This window comes from Corvus brachyrhynchos, unplaced genomic scaffold (genome assembly GCF_000691975.1).
Source record: "Corvus brachyrhynchos isolate BGI_N302 unplaced genomic scaffold, ASM69197v1 scaffold89, whole genome shotgun sequence".
Classification (NCBI taxonomy): domain Eukaryota; kingdom Metazoa; phylum Chordata; class Aves; order Passeriformes; family Corvidae; genus Corvus; species Corvus brachyrhynchos.
The window spans coordinates 4,059,356-4,076,363 of record NW_008246063.1 but is presented as its reverse complement, the minus strand read 5'-3'; the positions used below and the strand labels follow the sequence as shown (position 1 = coordinate 4,076,363).

Genomic DNA, 17,008 nt, shown 5'->3' with positions numbered 1-17,008 from the left:
TCCCATTGGTTGGTTTGTGTTCCCTGCGCGGGCAAAAGGACCCTTGGTCCTGTGAGTGGAGCAGTTCCTCAGCAGAGCTCCGGCCATGCGGCTGGAGAAATAAACATCTCTGAAACATCTAGCAAGAATCTGTCTGTCCATATATATTTCCTTTCCACGGGACTCCTGGTTTGATATATGCATGTTGCAGGATCCCCACTGCAACAAACATGCCCCACTAAAACATTATTCCTGAAGAATACTATTGACTTGCCCCTCAGTATTCTTATTTCATATCCTCAAAAGCTTTTGCCAGCCTTGCTGCTTTTTTTCACACCTCTCTAATTAGTCTCTGTATTTAAGTCTACATCAGTAGCTGCACATAGTCATCCATTCATAGACATAAATAAATAGAAATAATTTATTCTCAACTTTTTTACCCTGTTGTTAGTTGCACATTTACTAACATTCACTCTCTTCCATCATCAAAGTCTTTAATGAAGATAAATCAGTAACTGTGGATTCAGTACAGATTCTGCTATAAGCCTACTCAGCATCTCCATTCAAACTGACTAATACTTTTGGGAGTGATTTTCCAATCTGTCATCCACATGTCATCTTTTGCTCATTGTGTATATCTGAAAATGTCACATCAGGCCTTACCAAAAGCGAGTATAACTCATAAAGTACCATTATGTCACTTCCTCTGTATCTGCTAATCCATTACTTCTTAAGTAAGGTGAATAAATTGTTTTAATGGGACGTCACAGATTGCTGGACCTCAAAATTTATCAGTCTGAGAACTTGATCAAACTTCATGAGTGAGGATTATACCAGGCTTTTAAAAGAGTACATAATCTATCAGATTTTAAAGCATTAGCCAATCTGTCTCTCTCATAGGATTGAAACACTTTTCCATGCCCACAACACCCTACAGTGATTACCTATGAGGTTAATGGGACCATCTTTATGGAAGATGACAACCATCAGACAGAAAATCCCCCCTCTGAGGACTATGGGTCTGTTTTTTCCTATGGTGCAGATAGGATGTGAAAGAGAGACTTCTAAATGCTTTTCAGAGTACATTCTTCATTCTGCTTTCATGGGTTTGATCACATTCCAAATAAAAATTCCTATAGAGTTACTTGGAATACAGGCAGATAGGTTTAATCCCCTCACCTCTTCACCTGGAGACAGCATTACAGTAAAAACCAAGCAAAGTCCTTGTTGAATTGACAACAGCCACGTGGCAGAACAGGTGCTGTCATCTGCAGACTCAAAGTTATTCCTCCTAACTCCTAAACAGCAGCTTTTTGCAACACTCAGGGCTGTGTCCTGCTTTGGGCTCTGCATTACAAGAGTGAAGTGGCTGAGCTGGACTTTATTCAGAGAGCTGGATGGATGCTCAAAAGTCAGGAAAACATAACCTAAGCAAACAGATTGAAAGGAATGGATTGTTTAGCCTAGCAAAGAGGAAATTGAGGGTGGACATGGCAGAAATCCTGAAATATGTAGGAGGTTGCTGAAAGGAGAAAGGCGGTGGATTTTCCTGCATACCCATCTGGGTTAGGTCAACAAGCAATGGGCTTCAGTTGTCTTTAGGGAGATAAACTGTCAGACAAAAACAGAGAGAAATAGTAATGAAATATTTATTCTTGAAAATATAGGTTGCGGGGGCTGGGGGTTAGAATTTGAAGAAGCACTACTAGGACAGATTTGTATGGAGCAGAAATATGGACTAGGAGGGAGTCTCTGACAGTCCATTAAACCCTGTTTTCTGTGATTCACCACACAGTTGGCCATAACTTCATCACTTTATTGACTGCAGTGGCAAACATCCAATTGTTTGTCAGCTTAGTTATTGCAGAGACAGCAGCAATGGTACCAGTGAGCCAGTTCTGGATGGGCTTCCCGGTGTGTCCTTTATGACTCTTGGACTCAGAGTCCCTTTTTCCCTTGTTTTATTTCAATAGTTGGGAAGAATTGGTATTTACCTACTTTTGCATACAGTGAGACTGAAAGATTTCAGCAACCTAAAAGACTTCCGGGCACATTTGTGTTTGAAACAACCTGAATCCAACAGTTTCCAGTTTTTGAAGATTTGCTTTCTTTACTGTTGAGCACACTCACTTTAAGTCACATATCTGAATGCTCAAGAACTGTCAGATCGTCTCATTTGACAATTCTTATTTCATCTTCCCTTCTCCTACTGAGACAAATCAAATCTGGTTGTTTAGATATATTCAGCCTTTTCCCTTTGGTTCTAGGGAAGGGGAACAGCACTTGTTTTAGCATGACCCACAAAGAATTTATCCAGAATAAGATAGTTAAGTGCATGAACTTAGGTCTGTTCAACCTCAAAAAGAGGAGGCTGAGGGGAGACCTCGGTGCAGTTACAATTTCCTCATGGGGGGAAGAGGGTGGGCAGGCACTGTTCTCTTCTCTTTGGTGACAGTGACAGGACCTGAGGGAATGGCCTGAAGTTGTGTCCAGGGAGGTTTAGGTTGGATATTTGGAAAAGGTTCTTCCCCCAGAGGGTGGCTGGGCACTGGAACAGCTCCCGAGGATAGTGATCACAGCACCAAGCCTGGCAGAGTTCAAGGAGTGTTTGGACAATGCTCTCAGGCACATGGTGTGACTCTTGGGAATGGTGCTGTGCAGGGCCAGGAGTGGGACTCAGTGATCCTGTGGGTCCCTTCCAATTCAGCAGATTCTGTGATTGGCAGTACCAGTTCTTAAAAAGGAGAGCTGAACCGGGAATGGAGTTTTAGTGGCTTTTCTTTAGGCAATTGTGAATCTTTCATGTCAGCAATTTGCTTTGCTTTGTCATATTTGTCTTCCTTGAGCTCCACAGGGTTGTTTTCACTAACGAATTCAGAGTGGAAAGAGAGCTGCTGTATTAATCCATAGCCAAAGGAAATAAATCTCTGCTCTTTCCTGCAAATGTGCTGCTGCATGATGTGTTTTCCTTGGGAAAGTTTTATTCCTGACAGAAGCCAGCCATCTGCTGGAGTGCTGCTGCAATAACCCTTTCTAGGGCTGCAGGACACAGCCACTTGCTGATGTTTGAAAACCTGAGAAATCTTTTTTTTTTCTTCAAATTTCATGAAAAATAAGCAGCTTGGTAAAGAAAGTTGGGAAACTATGAAGAGATACCTTAAAAATAGAGCATTATGCAGATGCTAAATGCTGATGGAGGTGAAAACATCTATGATGGGCAAACAGAGCATAAAATGTTAAGCACAGATACAGCATCCATCTGCATGTTGAAAACCTGAACAATGATACCAGACCCATGAACAGAACTTCAAAGGAGAAGGACTAGAACAGCATCCTGGAATGGAGCCCACCAAAAGGAGCCAGCCAAAGACATTCTGCCCACAGAAAGCCAAGCTACCTGAACAGTTGGTTTGCCTAAAGGGATACAGGATTTAACATGAGAAGAGCATTTTAAGATTTTGTAAAATTCAGGATGGAAGATTTTAAGGAGATTGTGTAAATGTGCAAAATTAATTATGGGATGATTAGGGGAAGAATTGGAAGTGGGGAAAGGGAGGGACTAAGGTGAACTGAGGAGAAAAAAGACAGGAAATAAAGGGGAAAGGAGCTGGATATGTGTTACCATGTTACTGGTGAATGGACAGTGCTCGATCACTACAATCTGTCCTATATCCTCATTAAATCCTATTTCCAGCTGCTCTCTCTATTCTAAATTCATGTCTCAATACCAGTGAGCTGCCAGGTGAGTTGGTTGGTGACTGGGATAAGAGACCTGGGTGCCAGCACCTGGAGAACGCTGAGGTTCAGAGGCTGCTTATTGAGTAGGAGGGACATCCCAGATGAGCTGCTGGTGAGATCCACACTGTGGATGTGTACTTCAATAGCAGCCTTCAATCCTGATCAGCTAGAGGGGAGGAGAGGATTGAGCCATCTTTGTTCATTTTTCTGAGTGCTGAGTGTGTTTGTGGGGATGTTGACCAAAAAAAAAAAGTAATCTCTTTCTGCGTTGATCTGTGTGCCTGGGCATGTGTGGAGCCTGTGGGGTGTGTGTGTAACTAAGACCAGGAAATTACCAAAATCAAAAATCACCCAAACGACTTCACAGCATATATTCAGTTTCCAAAAGGGACTGAAGGAGGAGGGAGGCAGGTGGAACAAACTGGTCACCATGTTTAGCTTGGAAACTAGGGTTGTGATTTTATCCTTCTCCTTGTGGAATCTGTAGCTCCTGGTCCCATGCCTGTCTTTGCTACTTGTCACCACAGTCAGATGGAGAAGGGATCATGTTATCTCACCCCTGAACACTCTGCTCTTTGCCCCACAGTTCAAGTTGATTTTTAGTAATGGTTTAGGAAGTCATATCTCAGAAGCAAAAGGCTGAATCAGCTTCAAGGCGAAGCTGATTAACACCTTTCCTTGGGCAGAGAGGTGTATCCCGTTAGCTAATGGGGCTGAAATAATAATGACTTGCTTAATAGTCTCTGGCAGTAACCTGCTGCAGCACTGCTTAGAGATGACAGCTGGATGATAGAACAAACTGGTTGATTTACCAAGTGAATTACCTCTGGAAGTGCACCCAGACCTCAAACTGTGATTTTTAACTTAACACCAAAGTTTGCTTCCCACCCACACAACGCTGGCTTGCTTACATTTTCATTACCTTCCACTGACAGATCTCTAAAATGAGAAAACCACAAACAGAGGAAACCTGGTGATGGAAAAGCATTAATTGAATTAGAGGCATGAAAAAGCATGCTCACTATCAAGAGGAGAAATAAAAAATATCTTCCACACCTCTGTTCCTAATACAGCAGTCTTGGTTTGTTGGGACGAAGAGGTTATTAAAAGTGGTTGGCTTTACTTCTGTCTGCCCGTGCTGAAGAGGTTGCTCTGCTGGCTGGGTACACGTGGCACTGATGGACAAGGTGTAGTGGTGCACTTGGTGGGTCTGGGTTGATGTTTTGTTGGATTATCTTCAAGGTCTTTTCCAACCGAAATGGTTCTGTGATTCTGTGATTCTCTGACTAGACCATGGATTATCACTGGCATTCATGTCTAGGGAAGAGTGTCAGGGCTTCTCTCTGTGCACCCAGTGGCACTGGTGTGGCCACTGGGACTCATAGATGGAAAAACACTCAAAGCCAAAATGCAGCCTCTGAGAAGACAGAAAATCCACAGTGTGATCCGTTACCATCCATGTGGGCATCCCGGGACAACTCTGGAGTGTACTGGGTGTACCAGAGATGCCCAGGAGCTGCTGCCATGGAGAGTCCCAAGGGGAGCAGCCATCCCTGAGAGGCTGCAGCCCAGGAAAAGGCCCAGCCTGGGGCAGGGGGGAGGGAGGGGCATCCCAGAGGGGCTGAGAGGGACTGACTGCAGTGCTATCCCACCCCTGTGCCCCATGGGGCAGAGGAGTCAGGAGTGAAGGGGGGGAGGGGGACTGGGAAAGACCCTTGGGTGGAGATAAGGTGTTGCTTGAGTATTTGTGTCTCACTGTCAGAATCTATTTTAATGTATTTTTTTCTTTCTGTTTCAAATCTCTTTTGCCCTTAACAGTAATTAGTAAGGGATTTTCCTTTCCTTACCTCAATGGGCAAAGGGGAAATGCAAATATAAGGGAAAAAGCTCCTCCCAAACTTCCATTTTGCAGCAATTTAACAACAGGAACTCCACACTTCCTTCTCCACTAAGTAATTAATCATCAAGCAAATACTTTTCAGTAATTTGTCCCCCATATTCTCATGCTCAGTCTGCACCTACATCTTAAAATATGCAGCCTAGACAGAACAACCACAAGCCAGATAAGTCAGCCAAGTCACCTGAAGCTGGAAGTGTAGAGAGGATGTAGCTTACACAACCCGAGTGAATTCCACCTAGGACATTCTGGGGTTTGCTTTTCAGGTGGTTTTAGTGCCTCCAGTCTGAGCTGAGATACCTTCCCCTGTGCATTTGACTCATCTCTAACATTCTATGTAGTACTATCAGAACAAATCCCTGTCTAGGTGTCTGTCAGGAGCTGGATAAATGTAACTGCAGGAGGCCTAAGTAAAAAGGTTACCTCAGAAATTCATTGAAGTCCTGCTGATTGATTCCCATTGATTACATTGCCACATAAAAAGTCTTGGTCACACCAAGGCCTCGTGTACTCTTTGCTCACCTCAACTTTATTGGACTTTTTGGATCTTTCTTGCTCTGAAAACATGGCTGATGCTTGCATGCTCTTTTCTGTTCCTTACTGGGACAGGAACACTTAGCGGGCCTTTCATAGCTTCTGTCCCCCTTTCCATCAAGAATTAGCAGGAAAAGAAATATGAGGAGGAAGAAGGCTCTGTGTGTTTTGTACCTCTAACAGCTCGTCTGGGTTTGCATCTGGGTTTAGCTGGTGGCTCCACACATCCTTTATTTTAACTGAACCAATTTCAACTTCCACTGTTACAATAAATTTCAAGAGATAGAAGTGTCAGCAAGCTGCCTGGGTAGAAGACAATGTATTCAAGGAACAAAGTTAAAAGTACTCCCTGCTAAAGATTTTCAAGCACTGCTCCTTTTATTGCTGTTCCTGCTGCAATTGCCTGAAAGCATGTCACCCCTAGAGCCTCGGTGAATATCCAGAGGAAACAATTATGTTTAAAATCATGTCTCTCACACTGAAAATTAAGGCAACCTGTTGGCACAAACATCCTGAGAGCATCAGCACATGGATCTCAAAGGCAAACATAGTGCCAGCTCGTTCCTGAAGTTGTAAGGCTGTTTTCCAAGGGTTTAGTGTGCCCAGGTTACACCAGCAGGAGCAATCAGAGCCAGTGTTTGTGCTCTCCCAGCCCCACAGCAATAACTACAAATCTCAATTTAGTATAGCAGGATTTTCCCTACTGCTGCTAATTGTTGAGCTCTTCTGGAAAGAACCCTGTGGCTGCTTAAAGTCAGGCAGTAGCAGTGGGATCACAGACTCCGGAGTGGGATCCTGCTCCCTGTGATTCACCCCAGAGAAGTGCATGGACAGAATCTTGTGCAGTCGTTGATTCATTATTTGTGGGCCTGACTCAGGCTCCTCCAGACTGGTATGAACTGCAAGATGGAGACTTTGGGATTTTTAAAACTTCTAGATTTTACAATTTGAAGAGATGGGAGAAAGTCTAGAGCAAGCACTAATGGCAGTCAGAATGAAGACTATCTCTGTAGTTCTTGGATTTGTGTTCTGGTTCTTACCTTTCCCTTCCTCTCATCTGTTGATGACTGTGTTGTCATTTCCTGTAATTCTCCACAAAATCCATATGACAATCCCTGAAAATGTAAAGGCAATTGCAAAGAGACTCTAATAATAAGCAACAATAGAGAATAAAAAAAATACTTTTTTTGTAAAAAAAGGGTGCTCTTTTAGATCCTCACCTCTAAAAGCTTTCCTGAATCTCTTCTCTGTCTTCCATCCAGGACTGAGTTATCCTGTTGCTGACTGAAAGGAGAACAAACTGCAAGCAAACACCCAGGCAGTGTTTTCAGGGACATTTCTGCACGGTGGAGGGGACAGCCAAGACATTTGGCTATTTCACAGTGTTCCTATCCATTACAAGTCGTGACTGGGATCCAGTTATCTCTGGGCTGTCCTCTTCACACTTCCAGTGAGGGACCATGTCTGGCTCTAGAGGTCGATGAATCAATCAAGAATTTACCCTTTTTTTCTCATCCCAGTGTTATCCTGTTCTTCTGTGAAGCCTGTAAGACTCTGGGGGGGTGGAAGGTGCTGTTTGTGAAACATGTGCTGTTCCTAAATTAGGTGATTGTGACATTAGCCTGTAAATTTTGCTCATGACTGATTTGGAAGGGATCTCACTTGTCTGTGTTTGTTGTGTCTGCCCACTACCTCTTTATTTTACATTGAGGCTAAAATGTCTTTGGAGTGGAGACCATCTTTGTGCCCTGCTTTTTCACAGCCTAGGGAAAAGGGATAGAATTTGTTTTTGCATTACACAAAACAAATCACCCACTGGGTTCCTGAGCTGCAAAAACATTGGAAGCAAGAGCAATGGAATATGCAATCAAAGAGGTTTTCTCTTGGAAAAACCAACTGAACAGAGACATGGATATAAATCCTTAAAGCACATTTATTCCTTTATTAAATTTATTTGCATAAGAATGGATCTCCCTCATTATTAAGTTGCTACATTTTTTTTCCTTTATTCTCAATATTTGAAAAGGTCTTTACAGATCAATTAAATCTCAGCTCCACTGATTGCATCATCCACAGTTCAAACGCTGTGGTTTGAAGTTCCTGAATCATTTTCTGAAGTCAGTCTGAAGATAGGGCAACTGAATTGACTCAAGGGACTGATATTCCATGTACAGCATGTAAATGGGAGCAGAGCTTGGTTCCCCTTCCACAATACTCACCTTGACATAGCCTGAGTTAGGTTGAAAAAAACCCAGCCTCTTTTGCCCTAATCTTGCCTTTTCAATGGGATTCTTCTGAAATTGAATTTGCCCTCAAAATGTTATTTTATGTGTGCACAGCACTGCTTTTTCTCTTCTCACTTTACACACTAGCAAGCATTAGATAACATTGAAGCACACTTTTTTTACTAGAAAAGGGCGATACTTTGGAAGCATTAGCTCTTTTTGTATAGGCACCAGAGTTCCTCTGATGCTCCCACACTGATACAATTTGGTGTTACGGGAAACATTACTTCCATCATGTTTCAGACTAAATAGATTTAAAACCTTAAAAACAGTTGATCAGAAGAGTGAACAGATCCAGAACAGGGAGTGGAGCAGCCAACACTGGACAGGCATTTCTAAACCAAGCCACCATTATTCTTCAGTCTCAGAAGTCTGAGGGTGGAGCCCAGGTTGTTCAAGTATTTGTGTCATGTCACAGAGCCCAGTGACCCTTGGCACTTCAGTGCAGTAGTTTACTGCCTTTAGAATATAATTTAGATACACTTCAGCATGACAGAAGACCAGTGAGTGAATGTGTGCTTCCCTGTCCTTGCCTCCTTCATACTGACTCAAGCACCAGTGAATCAATTTGCTAAATCAAGCCTGGTGCAAACCCCAGTTGAATACTCATCTTTTGGGGGAATTTTCTATGTTAAATTCACTGTTCCAGATCACTGTGCTGCTGTTTGAGAAGCAATGCCAGCATAAGGGGGTGGTGAGAAGGTCTAAGCAGTGCAAAGAGCCAGGGCAGGATGCATTTATATTGGACAGCAGCCCAACTTAAAATGCTGCACCCAATTCCTATATGAATTTCTCAAGATTCAATTTCTGCTAAATTATTTATATCCTTTTTTTCCTTCTTCCTAAAAAACCTTGTACAAACTACAGCTCAAACTTTTTCCCTGTCTCATGGAAGATTAAGTTTCCCAGAATTCAGATGAGCCCTCTATCACTTTTCCAGTAAATGAAGGTGCTCTTTGAAGCGTGGGACACAGCATGAAATTCCTTGTAAAGCTGGATACTGAGTCCTGGGGGCTTCCATTTCCTCAATGACCTTGTTATGCTGGAGATGAAAAAGCTTTTAGTCCCTTTCCCCAATCAAAAGTCTTCTACCTGTTTATCCAATAACAATTTGTCATTGCAGCCACAGGAGAAAGTTGGGACCTCTAAGTTCTTTTCAGTCTCATTGGTTCACATTTTTAAAGCATCACCTAATCATTTGTTCCTTAAAAATTTGTTTTAAGGCATTTACTTGCATGAAAAGAGCTCACTAAAAGAGTAGAGGAATAGAAAATCATTCTGACACCTGTAGTGGCCTTCCCACAGACAACTGAAGGGGTTGTTCATCCTGGTTGAGTTGTCACTGTATTTCCAAGGCAAGAGACCCAACCAGATGGGCTCAAACACCCATTTGAAGGACCTTCTTACATCATGGCTTAACGAAAGGCAGCAGCTTCTCAGGTAAGCCAGACCAAGCTTAACTCAGCTGTTGCCTCATGCCATCCATCTTCTACTGAAAACTGAAAGTCTTAGTAGCATGTTCTTTGGATATCCCATTAATACTGTCTGTCTGGGAACTTGTGAGATGCCAACAAAATGCACGGGAATTGCAGTTTCACATTCACAATTAAGCTGCACTGAGTCAGAGATGCAGTTGAGTTTATTAATTAAATTTTTATTTCTTCTCACTGCCTAGACATCACAAGGAGGACATACATCTTTTTTTTTTTTTTTATTCCTGGTTTAACATCTCTTTTTAAGTCCAAGTTATTTGTTCAACTGCTACAAAAATTCTTATTCACCTGGAATTATCTGGCCTGTATAGTTGTGAGCCTCATTCCCCAGGTATTCTCAGCATAGAAAATTGACAGATAAAGGTGGTGGCAAGTCACAGGGTGACTGATTTGTATAAATTCAGCCACTGCTACTGTGACAAGCCTGGGAAGAGTTTCAATCCTGGCAATGTCTGTTTTCTCTTCAGCAAGGAACACTCAAGCAAATTCCAAAAGAATCTCTGAATTGTGGGTCTTCCCTTACTAAGAGAACAATCAGGAAACAAACAATCAAAAAAAAAAGTTTCACATTTTCTGATATTGTTGGAATGCAGAAAAATACTCAAATATTTTTCAAGCCCTCATCTGCTCTTTCATTGTCTTCATCATGTACATAGAAGAAAGAATTAGAGGCAAAAAAGGCTCACTTCTTTTCTATATCAAAATGTCTTCATCTTCTTTTCTCATCTCCCACCAACCCCAGCATGTTTAAAGACTGAGCTCTGCTGCTTCTACCCACCTTTTGTTTCTCTAGACATCCATGTATTTTTACCAGCTCTTGGGGTTTTATGGCAAGTCTCACCATTGGTTTATTGAAGTCCCAGCCTCTAAGATCATTTCACCACCTTTAATAGAAAATCAAACAACTGAAGAAGTGAACTACCAGAAGACATTGAGCATCCTAATTCTTTCTGTAAAAGTCATTTATAAAGCAAATGTTATCGTATGTTAACCTTATTAATAATATTTGCACCATGCTAGAAACTCTGCCACATTGTTATAATACCTGTCCTAAACCCCACGAAATAGGTTTTTCCCCAAAAAAAGATTCTAAGGGGGACTAAGTTGAGACTGCATAGGTTTGGTTTATTCCGTATTATACATAAACCCAATACTCAATCTTTACAAGATGACTAAGATCTTAAAAAGTGACCAAAAGTGAAAAGGTAAAAAGGGCAACACAAAAAATATATGGATGAACTGTTCCTCCATTTACCAAGAAATGGTGAAAGAATAAACAGAAGTCTGAAGAAACCAAGGGAAAGCAGCACTAGATGCTTCCTTCTGAAGAATTCAGTTAATATCTTGGCACAAGCTGCAAGACAATGAAGAATCAGTGAAAAGTGAAAAGTTGCATTTATTGTATCTTTTTGCACTACATGGCTTAGTTTGCAGCCCCACAGGTAGACAACTGAAAAGATAGACCATACAATATAAGAAAATTGAGACTGAAGGACATTACAGATCATCCGGTCCTTGTGTGTGAATGAAGGATTAATTCATCTGAAAACATCCTTGGCAGGTGTTTGCCTAATGCATTATTAAAAATTTCAGTGACAGAGATTCCCATCTTGGTAAACATCATTCTTCGGTGTCTGTTGTACTTAAAAGTTTTTCTCCTTTTCTGACTTGAATGTCTCCTGCTAAACTAATGCTAATTATTTATTGTTCTGCCAACAGTAGATATGAAGAACTTTTTAATCTTTTTTTCTGAAACAGACTTGCCACATCTGAGAGTGGAAGAGCTATATTCTCAGGAGCAAAAAGCCCCAGACACAGCACTTTCTACATTCCTGTTTTTTTCTTGATCCCTCCACCCAGTCCACATCCATAGTTTTCCTGCATGGTCCATATGTGTCTTGAAAAGTTATACTCCATGCTGGGCTCAGGATATTTGAGGCCTTTCTAGTGTTGAGCAGAGCGAAATGTTATTTTCTCTGAGCCGCTTGTTTGAGCATCTCAGCAAATGATAGAGTTGTTCAACAATATCGCCTTATTTTTACTTGGTGGTCTACTAATGTCTCCAAGCACTCTTCTGAAGACTTCTAGCTAAGCAGTCATTCTGAAACATTTTTCTGGGTATCTGTGCTGTAACATTCAGTCATCATCCACCTGTATGATGTCTCCCAAGGCCATCCTTCGAATGGACTGCCTCCTCCCAAGAGAGGCTTCATCTATTTCCCTTTGCTTTGCTCCTCGTTCCTTCTGCTTTTTGGACACATTTTCAATGAGCTTGCTGGCGTCACTGAGGGTTTTTTGTGTCCGCTGACCTGCAGTTTTCTTCGTGCCTTCTCCCACACTTGGATCTGTGGCCTTTAAGGGTTTGGCTTTCCCGTGGTCTTCCTGCTGCTCTTTCGTGTGTCTTAATCTGAATCGGCGCCGAGAAACATTTTGGCAGGGATCAGGGATGCTCTCGGGGCTGTTGGACTCTCCATGCATGTCAGACACGTGGAGAGTGGGGATTAATGGCTTACAGAGTGTCTTGGGAGCCTCCTCAGCACCTGCTTGTTTAGTCGACTTAGAGGTTGTCTCTGAAGGCAAAATAATTTGGATTTCTCCAAGGGGTTTGCTGCTTTTAGGGGGTAGGGGATCATCTTTGCTCTCCAGAGCAGCCTTCTCACTCAGCTTGATCTGTTGAAGGTTTCCCAGCTCCCCCTGTGCCAGATTCTTTACCCGTTTCACATGGGGCTCATTCCGCATGGAGTTGATCACCATCAGCTTCTGGGCAGCCATTTGGGCTTCTCTCTGGATGCTCATAATCTTTTGGAGCTGGGCTTCTTTTACTTCCACAGGGATCTCCAGAGGGGCCAACTTCACTGGCCTCTTCAGGCTAACATTCTCTGTGCTGCACAACTCATTTGCACGATGCAGGCTGGGAGACAAAACTCCCTCCTTTTTCATCTTTTCTGGCCACAATTTTTTCTCTCCTTGGCATAGCCTCTTCTCTGAAATCCTTGGAGAAGGAGGCTGGAAACCAAGGTTTCTATGTTCACTTCCTGGCTTCCCTCCTGGCAAGAGGAGAACTGGATTTTTAACAGGCTGCAGGTTCACAATCGTGACTTCACTGACAGTGCAGTTATACTTGGGCTTTTCTTCAGCCATTGGGGCACTCTGAAAGAAAAACAGATGTGGAGATCACTATCCTACATTGTATTAATCCTCAGTTAGGTCTTCATGCAATGTTTGGAAGTTTGAAAAGAGTGAAAACTTGGTGTCTCTTGAAATGTACTCCTCAAAACCTTAAATCCTAATCACTGTGCTCCTTAAGCTGCCTCACCCCAGGGTAATCCAAAATAAAGGGCAAATTTAGTCTCCATATCTGGACAACAAATTAACCTGTCAGCTGAAGAATCAGGGCATGTCTCCTCCATGTCTGTCACCAGTGCAACTCAAACATTACCATTCCTCTTCCTACTCTGTCCCAAATATTGAGTCCTTTCTAAGCAGTGAGCAGCACCAGACTGTACACTACACTCACTAATTTAAAGGAAGTTTAGGGTCTCTAAAACACATGGCAAATACCAGAGAATATCTATTAATTTGGGGAATCTCGTAGCTGAGGGTCAGGCATGAGGTCCTTCTCTTTTCCTGTGACATTCTGTAATGTGGACTTTTGCATATACTGACGTCTTCATTTTCACCAAAATTCTGCCTAGTTTCACAAGGTACTTTTCCATAAAGAATAGACTGTCAAACTGGTAATGGTTTTGCTTGTGTCAATGGAAAAGACCCTGAAATGTGCAAAGATGCTGTTCAGAATGCTGTGGATATTGTTCAGTTTCAAAAACAGTGCGTCTGGGGTATTAACTAAAGACACTGCTAAATGGCAGATGTGGCAAACCTGGAGTTATTTATTTTCCATTGTTCAGAGAAACTTTATGTCATGGTTGGGAAATAATATAAGAATCAATAATCAATAATCATTATTGTCAATAGTGTAAGAATCTCATGGTAATCAGGCCTCTGATGTTCAACTTTCTAGTCCTGCATAGGCAATGACAGGCTTATGGGCAGCATCAGGAGATGGGCTCTGTTCCTGCTTCTGCCCAAACAAGGAAGTCCTCTTCTCTAAGGTACCTTTTCCATTCCCACTCTGGTTTCTGTACAGACTATACATTTTATGGGACAGACAAAAACAATATTCTTGCCTGTATCTCAGACTTCCAGGCCTTATTATCACAAAGATATTTTCTTAAATTATAGTATTAACCTGCTTTTTGTCTGACAAACAGAGAACATGAGCTCCTTTCATCTCATCTAATTAAGTCTGTATTGGTAATTCCTGTTCACTGTTATTGGTGGGATTTTTATTTTTGGTTTAAGTACCCAAGCTTAGTATCATTGTAAATAAAAATGATACTTGTCTTGCCCTTTCTGTGTCTTTCTCTTTTCCAGGAAAACACTTAAAGCTGCCCATGACTCTGTAAATGTGAAGTGAAATAAAATAAACATAAATAAACCCTTGTCCTAAGATGTAGGCATATAAAGCAATGGGACAGAGTGAAGGTTCTAATGCAGATGGAGGTATGGGTGTGGAAACAAGAAATGGTAAGCAACATAGTAACAAAGTTTTGCCATTTTGGAAGAGATTTTAGTTAAAAAGCCTTTTATTTGCCTTTAAAAATCTAGTACCCATCTAAAACCCAGCCACCTAGCCAAGCCTACAGAACAACCTGCCTAGGCAATCTATCTTTCTGCTCATGACCACTTTTTGTTCTCCTGCTGGTTTCAGACAGGAGTGACCAAGTGATTGGTCCATTCCCTGTGCACTCTTCTGAGGAAAATTCAGACAAGCTAAGAAGGCTTGGAGAAATGTTACACACCACCTAAATCCAATTGGAGTACTAATGTTAATACACTTAAACCTCACCCAAGGCTGATGTGCAAGATAAGCTGCATCCTCTGTTGTCGTGCACACATTACCCAGTACCTTCCAGAAATGTCCATCTGCTATGTATATCCTCCCACTTAAAATTTAATTAAGTAATTGGCCCAATCTTGTGTGGGTAATTGCTCTGTGCCCAAAATTCCCTTTGCAGTCAATGAGAGACTCGTGTAAAGAATGACTGCTTCAGGTTCTCTAGATCAAAGTATTATGATAGTGGTATTATCAAAGGGACCATCAGCCTTTCTTTAGAAACCACAACCTTCATGTAATTTAAACAATTTCTTTCCCAGTCTCAGCTTGCTGATCCTTCTGATATAAACTGCACAGTAATGGGACAGCAGAAATAGAAGGGTCACAGTACATCACTACTAATTAACTAAATTTATTGTATGCCCAGTGGCAAATTGGCGTTGAGTGGTTTCAGATCTAGGAAGCCTGGTGTCCCCCATAAACAGGAATCTGATGTCCCTCTAAAGCCAGTACCCAGACTGGATGGTACTCAGAGAGAGGTGGTCCTACTATTTTTAATTAATTTTGGTTACAGGAGTCTGTAACTTGCAGGGCAATAAACACTTGATTTTGGCTGAAAGTGAGATTTGGAAGAGTCTTATAGAAACCTTGTTCGTACACTTGATGACTGGATCAAGAGAAGGCATTGAGCTGAGGTTCCTTTCCAGTATTGGTCCTCACCTCTGTTGTTCTACATCTGAAAAAATCAGATACAAAGCAGCCTCAGGCACCCTGAGGTGTCCTATTGGCATGCATCTGGCAGAAATGGGGAACCAAAGCGAGCCAAGCACATAGCATGTGTTTAGATAACCTGACAACCTGCTGGACTTTAGCCAGGAAGTCAATCTGTCAGCAGGGAAAAGCAGCAGGTTGTTGTGCTGCCACAAAGCTCTGCAGGGCTTGAGATCCAAACCACTGTTTCATGCACGTCACTTCCCCATATGGCTCCAAAATACTTCACCGATTCAGTCCTGTCGTGGATATACTTGTCAGGAGGTAATATTTGGTTGGTAGCATACATGATTATAGATACGTCATGAATGAAGGGAATCCTTTAAAAATCTTAAAGTGTTCAAGGTCAAGTTGGATGGTGCTTTGAGCAATCTGGTCTAGTGGAAGGTGTCCTTACCCATGGCAGGGAGCTGGGAATTATCTTGAAGGTCCCTTCCAACCCAAACCACTCTTTTATTCTCTGATCTTTGCTTCCTTTAAATATCCCTGTTTTCTTTATCACCTTCGTGAGGTTTCCTCTCCTTGCTCAATGAAAACAAATTTATAGTGCATTTCATAAGAGTTAAAAGAAAAGAAAAAACGTGCACACACACGTACACGCGCGCAAAACCACCACTCTAAATCCCCAACTCTTCCTACATAACAAAAAGCTTTAATCTCATTGCTACAGAATAATCTGTAGTGATAAGCAGATGTTACACAACTCTGATGCTTTTCCTTTCCATCATCACGTGTATCAACTGATTGCTGCAGTTCAAAGGGGAGGACAGAAATACCTAAGAAAGGAAGTTCACAGATCAAATCCTCCAGCTTATCTGGCTGAAAGCTTCTCCCACAGTGGATTTTATTTTAGTTCAGTTCCAAAATAAACACCAAGCCTTCAGTGTGCCTTAATTCTCCATGTGATGCCTGAAGCACTGCCACTGAAAACCCCTCTGGCATGTGGAGATCCATTACACATGCTGTCATTCATCAGGAGAAAGAAACAATTCAGTTTAAACATCTAGGGATGAATGGCTTTGCTTCCACTGCAGATTATGTATGTACAGTAAATAGCGCAGGTCACCATGAATGAACAATGCAGAAAACAGAGCCAGCACTTGAATAATTCCCAGAAAAGCCTTAAATACGCAGCCTTGCTGTTTGTCAGATGGCATTAATTATCACACCTGCAATGTGAGGGACTTATATCATCGTTTGCTGCGCTAGAAAAATTTAAGTTATATTGTCTGTGAGCCAGTGAGTCTGAGAAGGTCAGAGGATCCATTGGGCTGGGGAAGATAAAACATAACCATGTTCATAATCATCAGTACTGAACACGGTGCTAACATCACACCTGGCTGTCTTGGATCCCAAAACAAACAGGTACCAAGGTGGACTGAATACAGGAACTCCATACAAATAAATTCCTGCT

At 42.0% G+C, this 17,008-nt stretch overlaps 1 protein-coding gene and 1 long non-coding RNA gene across 2 annotated transcripts in view; both read right to left on the bottom strand.

The window, feature by feature from the left end:
• The window catches only part of LOC108449733, a 14,638-nt gene extending 9,734 nt beyond the window's left edge, over positions 1 to 4,904 (bottom strand). The window contains exon 1 of the long non-coding RNA XR_001866014.1: positions 4,894 to 4,904. This is a non-coding gene — a long non-coding RNA (uncharacterized LOC108449733). The remainder of the gene's footprint in view (positions 1 to 4,893) is intronic.
• A 6,126-nt stretch (positions 4,905 to 11,030) lies between these two features.
• Positions 11,031 to 17,008, bottom strand: part of LOC108449726 — a 19,037-nt gene continuing 13,059 nt past the window's right edge. The window contains exon 2 of the mRNA XM_017746708.1: positions 11,031 to 13,076. Coding sequence (XP_017602197.1) covers positions 12,063 to 13,076 — 1,014 coding nt within the window. The 3' untranslated portion in view covers positions 11,031 to 12,062. The remainder of the gene's footprint in view (positions 13,077 to 17,008) is intronic.